This window comes from Mirounga leonina, unplaced genomic scaffold (genome assembly GCF_011800145.1).
Source record: "Mirounga leonina isolate KUSES-001 unplaced genomic scaffold, KU_Mleo_1.0 Mir_114, whole genome shotgun sequence".
In the NCBI taxonomy this organism is placed as follows: domain Eukaryota; kingdom Metazoa; phylum Chordata; class Mammalia; order Carnivora; family Phocidae; genus Mirounga; species Mirounga leonina.
This window is the reverse complement of record NW_023270265.1, coordinates 38,165,493-38,178,977: the sequence shown is the minus strand read 5'-3', so window position 1 is coordinate 38,178,977 and position 13,485 is coordinate 38,165,493. Positions and strand designations below refer to the sequence as shown.

Below are 13,485 nucleotides of genomic sequence, written 5' to 3'. Positions count from 1 at the left end.
TAAAAAAAAAAAAAAAAAAAAAAAAGAACCAGCCTGGAAGAGTCCCAGTAGCTACACTAAGGTGAATGTGGTTGTCCAGATTTTCAGTGCAACTTCTCGTGTGGTCCTGGGCAAGTTACTTAATCTCCCGGTAGTCTGGTTCCTCTTCTTGTACAAAAAAGAATGGTACTTCCTCTGAAGACAGAGAAATAATTATTAGATTAGCAAACTATTTTTTTAATCCTTTCATAAATGTTCAAATCTGCAGATAATTGCTAACAATACAATATTATATGTGTATATCTAGCTTTCTATATATAAAGGTACATTTTATTCTGGAAAAAGAATCCATATTTTTCAACAACTTTCCAAAAGAATCTGGACTCCCCACCCTCCAAAGGAATGAGTGTTATGTATGCCCTGATGTGTCACTGTGGATAGTGAATAGAAAAGTTCCTCCTGTCTTCCCAGTCAGGTCTCCTGCCCCCGATCTCACTCTTCTTTTTTTTTCTTCCCTTCCCCTTTCCCTTTCCCTTTCCCTTTCCCTTTCCCTTTCTCTCTCTTTGTATGGACGTATGTTACCATGTCTTTTAGCTCGAAACCTAGGAGTAGTAGTGCTGGGTCACATGGTTTATTTATGTTTAACTTTTTGAGAAACTGCCAGAGGTTTCCAAACTAGCTATACCATTTTACATTCTCACCAGCAATGGATGAGTGTATTACTTTCTCCACATCCTCCTCAACACTTGGTATGGTCTGTCTTTTTAATTATAGCCTCTGTAGCTAGTGTGTAATGGTATTTCATTGTGGTTTTCATTTTATTTCCCTTATGACTTAAGGGTGTTTAAAATATTTTCATGTGTTTTTTCAGCATGCGTATATCTTCTTTTGTGAAGTGTTTACTTCAATCTTGTGCCCGCTTTTTTTCAACTGAGTTGCTTGGCCTCTTATTTTGAATTTTAGTTGGTTTTTATATATTCTGGATACTAGACCTTTTTTAGACATATGATTTGCAGAAATTTCTTCCAGTCTGTGGCTCATCTTTCTATTTTCTTAATAATATCTTTTTTTTTTTAAGATTTTATTTATTTATTTGAGACAGAGAGAATGAGAGAGACATAGAGCACATGAGAGGGGGGAGGGTCAGAGGGAGAAGCAGACTCCCTGCTGAGCAGGGAGCCCGATGCGGGACTCGATCCAGGGACTCCAGGATCATGACCTGAGCCGAAGGCAGTCGCTTAACCAACTGAGCCACCCAGGCGCCCCTTAATAATATCTTTTGAAGAGAAAAAGATTTTAATTTTGATGACATCCAATTTATCAGTCTTTTTTCTTTTATGAATTATGTTTTTGTAGAATAAGAAATATTAAACCAAAATCACAAAGATTTTCTTTGATGTTCTTGTCTAGAAGTTTTATAGTTTTAGCTTTTATTAGGTCCATGATCCATTTTAAGTTCATTTTATGTGAACTTAACACACCTCATGGTGTGAGGTAGGGGTTTGATTGAATATGTATATCTAACTGTCCCATCATCATTTGTTGGAAAAGACTATCTCCTCCCTATCAAATTGCCTTGGCACTTTACTTAAAATCAATTAATCATGAATGTGGGGGTTATTTTGGACTTCTCTCTTCTATTCCATTGACCTATATGTCTATCCCAAAGCCAGTCCATGCTGTCTTGATAACTTCTAGCTTTATAGAAAATTTTGAAATCGGATAGTGTAAGTCCTCTGACTTTATCCTATTCTTTTAAAAAGTTTTTTGACTTTCCTAGGTCCTTTGTGTTGCCACATACATTTTAGGATCAGCTTTTCAATCCCTACAAATAATCCAGCTGGAATTTGGGTAGAGATTGCACTGAATCTATAGATCAATTTTTAAAGAGACTGGTTAGGTCCTGTAGGAATGCACACATTTACAGATAACATTTATCTAGCACTATTAAATTGTAAAGACTGCTTTAAAATTTTTGCACTTAATTCCTTGGAAGGAGATCAGAAAGCAATAACCAACTGCAAAAATATAATATGCATTTACACTGGGATGTCGCCACTTTTTCCATTCTTTACCTCTCATTAAAAGAAGGCAGTTGAGAGGCACCTGGGTGGCTGAGTCAGTTAAGCAGCCTACTCTCAATTTTGACTCAGGTCATGATCTCAAGGTCCTGGGATCGAGTGCTGCATCAGGCTCCATGCTCAACGGGGAGTCTGCTTGAGGATTCTCTCTCTCCCTCTCCACCTCCTCCAACACTCTTTCTCTCTCCCTCCCTCTCCCTCTCTCATAAATGAATATTTTTATAAAATAGAAGGGAGTTGATGCTCTTTTATATCTTGAGCAGCTGGTCAAAGGGAACCAGATCATTGGAAGGCAGTGGTGTATTTCTCTCTGCTCTGTTTTGTGCATCTTCACTGGGGAAGATGAGCTGCCACCACCCCCCGACACAGCACGCATGTTTGGAGCAGAGGTTGCAGCTGGGGTTGGGTGGTTAAGGCTGTCTGGCTGAAGGATGTTCTCATCTGTGCAGGTTGGCTTTGTACAGACTTGCGTAGAGCCCTCTGGGCTTCATGAACGCTGCCTGGGCAAACGGATTTACTCACCTTTGCCCAGGATACAGACTTTGGGCCAAGGCACACCCTCATTATCCTGCCTGTTCAGCATCCTGCATTAGAGAAAAAAAAAAACAAAACTGGTCCTGGAACAGGTGAGTGTTCAACTTGAGATCAAGCCAGTCCAGTCCCATTGGAAGCTTTCCTGCTTTAAGGAAAAAAAACAGCAAACATAAAGAAGGCTGAGTCAGCCCCCACACTGCCTTTCTGCAGGAGTAAAACAGGGAACTTACGTGATTCTGCCTCTCCCTTCCACCCATGCACCTACCGTGTAAGCAACAGATCCTTGTTACTCTCTTTGGCCTCCTTGTCTACTATCAGGTTTAGGGTTTGGAAACCACCCAGCCTGGTGTTTCCCTAGTTCATGATGAATGTACTCATTTCATCATGAATTGTACTCATTTCAGTGCTTATAAAACAAAGAAGCTGATTTCTGGGCCCCACCTTAAGGCCAATGAACCCATTTTTGAAAGAATCTTGGGTATCGCTTATGCGCAGTAACGTTAGAAAAGTCCTGATCTAGGCCAACACACTTACCTCCAAGTGTTTGCATGTCCTTCATCTAAAGTCACCATCAACCAGAGCTGCGTTTGCAAGAGTCTTGGGGACAGGAAAGCAATTTGTTTATTCCTTTGGGTATTCTAAGCAAATCATCTCTGAATCAAGTTAGAACTTAAAAAAAACAAAACAAAAAACTGCAACCTAGACCTTGAGAGTTTAACTTCCCCATATGGAAATGACTACATTCAGTTATCTTTCAGGGTTACACCCTTGGCTTTTCTCAAGGGTCTATATGAGAAATAACTACTTCAACGTTGCCAACCATCAGGAAAGTTAGTATGGAAGGTAATTTGCCATTTCAGAGCCAAGGTCCCTCTATGAGAATTGTTTGGGTGCTTTTGGAGGGTAGGTCTGGCTCTACTTTTTGGAAGCACTGGGGGCTCTGAGTAAATTGTCCACTTTGAGTGTTAGTTTCTTTGCTTGCAGTCTAAGACTGTAAAATAGCACCTACATCATAGGAATGTTGTGAGGCCAGGCACTTACAGTCTTTGATAAAACGCCTGGCACCGAGCCTGACCCTGTGGAAGTTCAGCCTACAATGACTGTTATTAATTTAGAATAGGAAACCTTGCCTCTCCAGTGACAATTGTATATGGCCATTGTTCCACACAGTGAGACTTTTAATGGACTGTTTTCCCTTTTGTCCTCATCTGCTGAGAAACTCGGATCACAACAAGTTGGCCTGAGTTTAGAATCCTGATATTTTCTTTTCCTCTAAGGTTTTTGTCCAGTTGTTTATAGATCATGACCTTCTCTGATAAGAATCTGCAAGTCTTTTTTTTTTGGAAGTAGGTAGCACATTAGTTATAAATGGCTAAAGGTTGACCTCAAGGGCCACCTTCCACATTTCCTGGGCTCGTGTTAGGAGTTGGGCAAGAGAAAGAGGGTAAAGAAAAACTAAAAAGCACAGTTGGTCATCCAGGAGCTAAGCAGATTATCAGGCAAGCAGATTATCTGACCAAGGATGGGTTCTGTAATTGCAGTTCTCTTTTGCTACTCCCAGTGGGCTGTTAGAGTCGGTACAGGGCTTAGGGCATCCAGAAATCCTCCTCAGTATAAGGCACTATAGAGTCATTCCCTGCTATCAAGAATTTCCTTTCTCTGCCCAAATTGCTTTTCAGTTATCACTGCTGTGTGAGCTTGTAGAGGTATGGGATTTCACACAGATTCATAGAATTTTACAGCTGAATGGGACTTGAAATTGTCTAGTCCAGCCCTTCACTTTTTACAGATGAGGGGCCTGGGGGCTTGGAGAGGTTAAGTAGTGACATCATTGGGGTCTCATGGGTAATACATTAAGGAATGGCACCCAGTCTCTTGGTTGCAAATATGGTGGTCCTTTCCCAGGGGACCCCCTCATCCGCAAGGAGTTCAGAATTATCTGCTCTGCTAGAGAGTGGATTTAAAAAAAAAAATGGTGCATTAAACTAAATCCTGCCTTATAGTAAATGGTATTACTCCAGATGGTATTCTAGTCTGTATGCTAAAGTTCCTACTCCAATTTAGAGATTAACCAAATAGTAATAATTACCACAGAAGTCTGACATAATCAGCATTATTAAAGGCAAGCCATTTTTTGCACTTTGAATGTGTAGGCAGGTGCTTTATAAAACTCAGCTAAATGAGCAAATTGTTTACTTTCCATAGAGTGTAATGCCAGCCAGAATGTAGACTTTTAACATGTGCATTTTGAATATGCGAAAAAGAAGAAAATAAGTTGTAATTTTTTTACATAGCAGGGTAGAAAGATGGGTGGAGAACAGTGATTGTGGAGCTCTGGGGAGCCCCAGCAGCGCATCTGGCCCCACAGGCCCAGGAACAGCTAGAGTGGCAGGGTGTGGGCTTGGGACCAGGTACCTAGTCACTGTCACTTACGAAGTCACCTGTCACAACAAAGCCCACACTGTGCTTTAAAAGTTTGTAATCAATAACCTCCTCTCCACAATGAACTGTATGTTTATTGTCTAGTCTTCCATTTTGCTCATGATCTGAAATACTTTTCCTTCTTCTATAAATGACTCCAGTGTAAATGATTTTGATCAGCTATGTCCATGTTGGGGGTTGGTTTGCATATGAACCCACGTCTGTTCAGCTCTGATCCCTTTTCCTGGCCCTGTGCATAGGGCTTGACTGTGAACTGTCATGGGTACCAGCGTAAGAAGAAACGAAAGAGAGGAGGTGGCTCTCACATGCAAAACAGAGGTTCCCTTGTCCTTGAGCCCCTGGCCACGTGTGGTCCCCCAGGCCCGCACTGCTACAAAAACAGACTATTGAATGGCTGCGAAATGGACTTTGATTCTGGCTCCCTGAATTACTTGACATGTTCAGCATTCTGAGATGAGCGAGTGCATGGGTCCCGACTGATGTCCCGGGCGTCATGCTGGTATTGTTTCTTAGCAGTGTTTTTGCTAATGGTTTATACACCACAGCCCTGCCACCTGGGGCCTTGGCATATCTTCCATCCGCCTTGTATGTGAGTTCGTGTAACAGTTACTCTCCTGTGCCTGTCCTTGGGAAAGAATGGGCACCGAGGGGGCCTTTTACCAGCATCCCAACCTGCGCCAACAAGCCTTCTCTTTGTGAATGGCACTGGGACCACCTCTGTTCAGAGGATTACTGTTAATTATTGTTATTGTTTCTATTATTACTATATGTAGTAGTGTGCTGTACCATTTTCAAAATATCATATGATTGGGGCGCCTGGGTGGCTCAGATGGTTAAGCATCTGCCTTCGGCTCAGGTCATGATCCCAGGGTCCTGGGATCGAGCCCCACATCGGGCTCCCTGCTCAGTGAGGAGCCTGCTTCTCCCTCTGCCTCTCTCTCTCTCTGTGTCTCTTATGAATAAAGGAATAAAATCTTTGAAAAAAAAAATCATATGATCACTCACCCTAATCACGTCCTGTGAGGTAGTTACAGCAGGGGAGTGCTGTATGTTCAGAGAGCCTGCCACCTTCACAAGACTGCATCATGCTGAAACTGGATTTGAATCCAGTCAGACTTACCTCAGTGTCTCCACACTGTCAGCTAGTACTATGGGACTACATTATAGGCGTTGTTTTTCTGCATGATTTTTTCTCTTGGCAGCATTAATTTAAACTCTTTCCATGTAAGTTTATTTCATTCCTTTAATGGCTACATATGATTCAATATTTTATTTAACTACTTTCTTATTTAGGTTATTTAGGTTGCTTTCTGTTGTTCTTTGCTGTTATAAATAATGTTGAAGATCCTTAATACGTACACTCTTAAGCACAGCTTTGAGAGTTTCTGTAAGATAGCTTTCTAGCAGTGGTATCATGCATCAGAGTATGTGCATATTAAATTTGAATAAATATTGCCAAAGCTGCCTTCCGAAAAGAATTTTGCTCACCAACAGTGTGTGAGAATGCCTTTTTCCTTACATCAGTCTTCTCTTTGCCAGTTTGGTGAAGAAAAACATTTTTTTTTCTAAATTGGGTTTCCCTGATTCCTGGTGGAGTTGAGCTAATTCTTTATTTTGGGGGTCTTCTACATGTCCTCTGGAAATTGCTTTTTGCCCATGTTCCTACTTATTTTTTATTAGAGATACTCTTTATATATTCTGGATAATAGTCTTTTGTATGACATGCATGGCAAGTATTTTTTCTCTGCTACTCTTCCTTTAACTTTTTTACGTCTAGACACTTTTATGTGTGTGCACAGTCATTATTTGTCTTTATTGTTTCTAGATTTTGCCTTGTTTAGGAAAACATTCCTACCCCCAAGTACACTAAATTATCTCCTATGTATTCATCTAATATTTCTACATTTTTGTTTCTATATTTAGCTCTGTAACTCTCTAGAATTCTTTTTTTGTAGGTTAAGAATTAAGAATCTAGTTTTACCTCTCTCTAAGTGGAGAATCCATTGTTCTCACCATTAGTGGAATAATCCATTTTGCAACTCATTGGGAATGCCACCTTTATCGTAGACTAAATTATCTTGTGTAGAGCTGTGCAACTGGCTTTTCTGAGTTATCTGTTTCACGGATTTATTTTCTATTCCTGGACCAGTATTGAAGAACTTTAATTATTTGAGCCTTAGGATAACTTCTTTTTCAAAGATTTTATTTATTTATTTGCCAGACACAATGAGAGAGGGAACACAAGCAGGGGGAATGGGAGAGGGAGAAGCTGGCTTCCCGCTGGGCAGAGAGCCTTATGCGGGGCTTGATCCCAGGAGCCTGAGATCATGATCTGAGCTGAAGGCAGAAACTCAAGGACTGAGGCACCCAGGCGCCCCTTAGAATAACTTGTTATGTCAGGAATGGAAAATCCCCCTTCGTTGATGCTCTTTTTAAAAAAAAAAAAAAAAAAGTCTTTTATTTTGTGCATTTTTTAAAAAAAGATTTTATTTATTTATTTGACAGAGAGAGATAGTGAGAGCAGGAACACAAGCAGGGGGAGTGGGAGAGGGAGAAGCAGGCTTCCCGCGGAGCAGGGAGCCCGATGCAGGGCTCGACCACATGACACTGGGATCATGACCTGAGCCGAAGGCAAATGCTTAACGTCTGAGCCACCCAGGTGCCCCTATTTTGTGCATTTTTTTCTTCCATATGAACTTACAGAATCAGGTTGTCAAGATCTGTAGATGAAACCCCTATGAGTATTGTGACTGAGAATGCATTGCATTAATAGGTTCATTTTAGATAAATTGACATCTTTAAATATTTAGTTTCCTCATCCAGAAATATTATATGTCTGTTAGCCTTTTATGTCCATCGGTTAAATTCTATAGTTTTCTTTATGTAGATCTTGCATTGAAGGGTTTGTTTGTTGCTATTAGAAATGGAGTCCTGTTTTCCCATTACACTGACTGAATTTGTATTGCTAGTCAGTGAGAAAGCTATGGGGTTTTGTGTGTTTATTTTTTATCTAGCTATTTGAACTCTTTCATTAGTGACCTGCATTTTTATTTCTTCTTGCCTTATCACATTGGCTAGGACTAAAACAATGTAGAAACACTTTGGTGAACGTGTAAGTCATTGTCTTGGTGCTATCTTTGTTGAGAATGCGCCTAATATTGCACCACTAAATACGACAGATACACTGTATCAGTTTGAAGATCTATCTTCCTTCTCCCAGGTTACTGAGGAGTGTGCTTTTCACTGTAGACTACACAAACTTCCTGTCAAGGTGCCTTAATTCTTTCACTTACATTTTCCTTGAGAATCCAGAATTGTCCTAACTGGCTGGGAACTCTCAGCATTAGCATCCCAGCTGAACTACAGTGGTTTAGAACTTACTGTGACTTTTCTCTTTCTCCTTTCACTCACATTTGGCTCTGGATGGCCTAAGGGAAGGAGCTACTTTGTGTGACATTCCCTATGCTTCCTTCATCCCCTGGAAAAAAAATAATTGAATAATAGTGTGTGAACCAAAACAAGAGCACCGCTTCTAGAGTTTTCTGATCGGCACCATTCAACAGATTTCATTCCTGGCTTCTATTTTGAAGTAAATTTTTTTCCACTTGATTGTCTTGAGTAACCAACCACCATCTCCCACTCTGGTTGCTAAGTGGCTTTTGTAGTTTCTACTGGAGGGTGTGAGAAAGGAATCACTACCTGACCTCTGATTTCCTGTTGAGATTTCATGCAAGCACAGGGGGCAGCTACTTCTAACTCTGGGCTCTCAGCACTGCCTTGCACGTGGTTCATGCAAAAGAACTATTTCACACTTGGTTAATAAAATGATTTCATTGCAGAGTATATTTGATAATTTTTAGGTGGTGAAGATTTTTTGCTAAGCTATAAACGAAAAGATCTCATTTTGTCAGGCGTACATTTGGAGCATGACTCTAATGTGACTTGGCACCTGTCTAGAGAATTATCCTGTGTCCAGTGACATTTTGCTTAGGGGAAGTCAACACCTGCTGTGGTGACATCTGTCATATTTAGGAATGTGAAATGCTCATGAATAATGCAGGGCCACCTCAGTAAAATGCCGTCTTCAGAAAACAACATAAGACACTGGCAAAAGACTGTTATAAGCAACATAGAAGAGAATTTGGGGTCCTCCTAAGATGAAAGCTGTGGATTATGTCCTTTACTACGGCTTTTCCCGTCTTGATGTAAGCTAGATAGATTTTATTATTTTTAGACAGTTTAGCTAAGAAAACAAGAGCCTGCTAAATATGAGAATCCTTTCTTTTTATTACTTTAGTACAAACCAGTATGAGTCTCCACATCAATTTGGATGTTAATGTTTTGGGGGTGGGGTTTTTTGGAGATGGAGTGGACTCATCTCAGGCACATGGTGTGTAACTAGCATCCATCCAAGAGCGACCAGGCCAAGAGAGAGATGGACGCCAGAAACCCCAAGAAGCGAGGCCGCCCTATCATCCAGGCATCAGTAGCTGGTCTTTGAGCCCCTTCCAGTTCTCATGGGGTCAGCTTCCGCTTCCAGGGCTGTTGGTATAGGAGGTTAGGTCAATGGGACAATTATTTTTCCTGCCTCAGCTGTTTCTCTTTGCCTCCAAATCCCCATGTCCAGAAAAGAGGCTGGGAGCTGTGACAAGGTATAAACTAAGTAGTCCCTACCTCTTCTCTTGCAGGCAGGTGACAAACATTACCACCCCAGCTGTGCACGATGCAGCAGATGCAATCAGATGTTCACAGAAGGAGAGGAAATGTATCTTCAAGGTAAGATGGACTCAAGAATTCAGTAAGTTCTTTCCGCCTGGGGAAAGAAAACCTTGCTTTGTTTGTCTGTTTGTTTGTTTTCAGAGAAGGAGGCATTTCATTAGCTACAAAGCTTCCCAGATCCAAAATGAATGTGGCCGGAAGTTACCTCATCAGTTAGTATTAATCAGCCAAGCAGTTGACATGCCAGCCGTGAGCCCCTGAGTGTGTTTAACAAAGGAATGTGTTGCTTCTGGAATTAACGAATAGGATTTGATGTTTGGTCCTATGGAGGTGAGGCAAGAGTGAAAATTAGCAACACTTCCTCCCAACCTTCCCCAGGAGGTCTGGGAAACAAGACAAAAGAGAAAAAGCATTTCTAGATGCTGCTTTGTCTTTGCTCCTTTCACTATCCTGCGAGAAGGATTTTTTAATGCCTCCAACCTGCTCTTATGTAGGATTTCAGGAAGAAGAAAACCTCATAGTTGGTGAATTGCATCATAGATGTATTTCATCCCATTAAGATGATGTTGCTCTCATATTGAAAGAGAGGCAGCGAGAGAGTGAGAGAGAACATACCCAGAGTCCCTGAAAGAGAAATGGAGAAGTTTTTGGTGGCGAAGAAGTATTCATTACCAGAGGGCCATCATATTTTGGGGGGTGGTGGGGGGAGGGGCAGAGGGAGAGAATCTTAAGCAGGCTCCATGCCCAACTGGGGGCTCGATCTCACAATGCTGAGATCATGACCTAAGCCGAAATCAAGAGCTGGATGCTTAACTGACTGAGCCACTCAGGTGCCCCCAGATTTTTTCTAATTGAAAATCATTTTGAGAAATTTTCTCAGTGTGTAACCATGACTAGTTTTTATCTCCCCTAAAATGCTGAAATTTCTCAGCAAGAAGCTTAGGGGAGGATTCTCTTCCAAACAACACCATCTGCACAAACATTTTACTATTTTTAGCTGGAGAAAGAGTCATTAAATCGACAAGGGCTTATCAGTAAAATTAGCGAGAACCCCGGGAGCTGGTGCTCATTCAGTTTGGTAATAACCAGGTCTCATCTGCCTTTGCATTCGTTTCTTTGTCTCTCTGCACTTAACACTATGTGTATTTTAATGAATGGTTTGCTTTGCTCTCTGTTTAGTTTTTATACAACGAAAAAAAGTCTACGGAAATGATTCTTGAATATTAAAGCAAAGCCTTATCTACTCTTCTCTGAAAAATGCTAGCTATATGAGAAAATGACAACCCAAATATCCCTTAGTTTTCATGATCACTCTGGAAAATTCTGATGAAAAAAGTCACTGAATTTTAAAGGGCCCAATAAAGGGAAATGACAGGCCCCCAAACCCATGGTCTCATGTGGACTTTATATGACACATTTCTCCGAGGGCAGGCTGTGAATCTCCGTAGCCATAGGCAGGTGTCACTTTGCATTTTCAGCATGGAGCGGATTTATTCTCTATTTGGTCTCCAGGCTTTGTTTTAGATTTTAGTGTGTCGATCATAGCACTCAAAACCAGACACAAGGGCGCGTGTCAACACCGCGTCCGCTAGGAACTGAGACTCAAAGGCTCTGGGTGCAGCTCTGCACGTTCACATGGTTCTGGAACCTGAATAGAGAGTGATTTCAAGCTGTGCGCAAATAACAGCGCATTCATACTACAAATAAACACCTATCCGTTAAGAAGGGCTATCCTCAGAATTCCGGGGATTGTTGTAAATGTCTTCTGGAGTTGGGCCTTGGCGCTCTTTGCCTGCCCTCTCGACACATCCTTGAAGAATGAGTAGTTCATCTTCCTCAGCATCTGGTACTCTCCCCGAGTCGCAGTCCTTGTGTGTCTGACCTCTGGAGAACAGTGTGACACTGCGTGCAAACCCCGTGATCTGGCCAAGGGCTCCCACTCGAACCTTCGCAGCGAATGCTGCTCCTGGGCCCACCCCTGACCCTTGGCTCTCCACATTAAGAGGATTTCCTGTGCTTTGTAGCCAGCCTCAGAGTAAATGCTAACGCTGAAAAGAGTATGTGTCTGTCTGGTTTGTTTGTTCCATTTTCCCTTTTTTTTTCTTTTTTTCTTTTTTTTGGCTCTGGGTGAAGCAAGATAGGAAGGATTGTTAAATAGGGATTAAAGTATTATTCTGATATAAAAGGTATTATCCTTGTCATGAATATTATTTTAGCTATTTTAGCTCAGTAGTATAAAATAATTCAAGAGTTACTTTAATTTGGTGACTTTTTAAGTACACACAGATGGTTGCTTGAAGAGATAAAGATTTAACAGTGATGTGTGGGAAGTCTGATGTTCATACCGAGACTTATTAAATTTATATCACTTACTTGCTGCTTTCAACTTAGTAACTTTATTTGCTAAAGTCTTATCTAGTGCTCCTTCGGTTCTTCTGCCCATAACCATATTTGAACGTGTCCTTATGTGAACATAGGACTTACATACAGGTCTGACCCACAACTGTATAAATGACATATATATCTAGGCATACAAAATCATATCAGTGGGCTTGGATTCTTACAAGAGCTTTCTGTGGGATTTAAGTGTTTTGCTTAGTTCTGTGATGCGGGCACCATTCCAGGGAAGGGCTTCATATTCAGAGAAGGTGAGGCATTGACTCAGGGACAGAAAATGACACTTAAGTAGTAATTTCACTCATTTGAGAGTGGAGATTTTTTGTTTTGTTTTGTTAATTAAAAGGCTAACAGTTAAAGAAAACTTCTGCATTTGTAACATAACTTTCGACCTTTCTACTAGTTGGCTTGGTTTTCCATATCTTTGTAGATGACTGTGTGTAATTGGATCAACAAAAAATTCAGTGAGTTTTGCTTCTGGATATAGACTATTGGGTTTGACTCTATTTCCCTTATATAAATTGCTTGGTTGTTTTGATGTTCTGTAAACATGGTTTATGCCTTCTATTTAAATTAAATACAGCCTATAGTAAGCACACAGACATGACTTTTAAAGGATAATATGGTCCAAAACAACAGCAACAACACTCAGTCAAGAACTAAACATCTCTTGCGTCACAACACTCTTGCGCCCGTTAGTGGTATCTGTGGTCTAGAATTGTGACCTTTCTAGAGCAAGCTCAGACTGAATGAGGAAAACTCACCTGGAGATTAGAGCTGTCATAATTCACTTGGGCCCATAATTCACTTGGGCTCTAACACTCCCCCCTGATAGAGAGAGAAGGATATGAAATGTTCTCAGAAGTTCTGGCTTCTTTCCATTTCCTTTAACTCTTTGTGGGTATTGTGTCTTTCCAGGTTCCACCGTTTGGCATCCCGACTGTAAGCAATCTACCAAGACTGAGGAAAAGCTGCGGGTAAGGAAACAGAGCTGTGATGCCAGGTGCATTTGCTGGCTGGCTGTGCCCTCGCCACTAATTCTCAGGGCTGGAGTTTTGGGGAAATTACTTTTTCATGACTTTCTTTTTTTTCTTAAGAGCAGATCAAGTTGAAAGCCCATTTGGCCAGGGAAGGAGGTTCCCTTCCCTCGAATGTTAAACCGATTGTGGTTAGTGCTTCCAATGCTTGTGTTGGAGAAAGTAAGCCTTGCTTCACTAGCAGGTTCATAGGAAAGCATTCAAGGGAACAGTCAAACCACACAGATGGGAAAAAATGATTCATCAAGTTCTAGGTCCAACATCTGGTGACCTCACCAGACGTTTTTGTACTTAGT

The 13,485-nt window shown here is 41.1% G+C and overlaps 1 protein-coding gene across 21 annotated transcripts in view; it reads left to right on the top strand.

Moving 5' to 3' along the window:
- ABLIM1 (actin binding LIM protein 1) overlaps positions 1-13,485 on the top strand; it is a 293,183-nt gene that overhangs the window by 225,787 nt on the left and 53,911 nt on the right. For all 21 annotated transcript variants that reach the window (XM_035029703.1, XM_035029547.1, XM_035029693.1 and 18 more), the window contains 2 exons: positions 9,725-9,812; positions 13,071-13,129. In XM_035029703.1, coding sequence (XP_034885594.1) covers positions 9,725-9,812; positions 13,071-13,129 — 147 coding nt within the window. The remainder of the gene's footprint in view (positions 1-9,724; positions 9,813-13,070; positions 13,130-13,485) is intronic.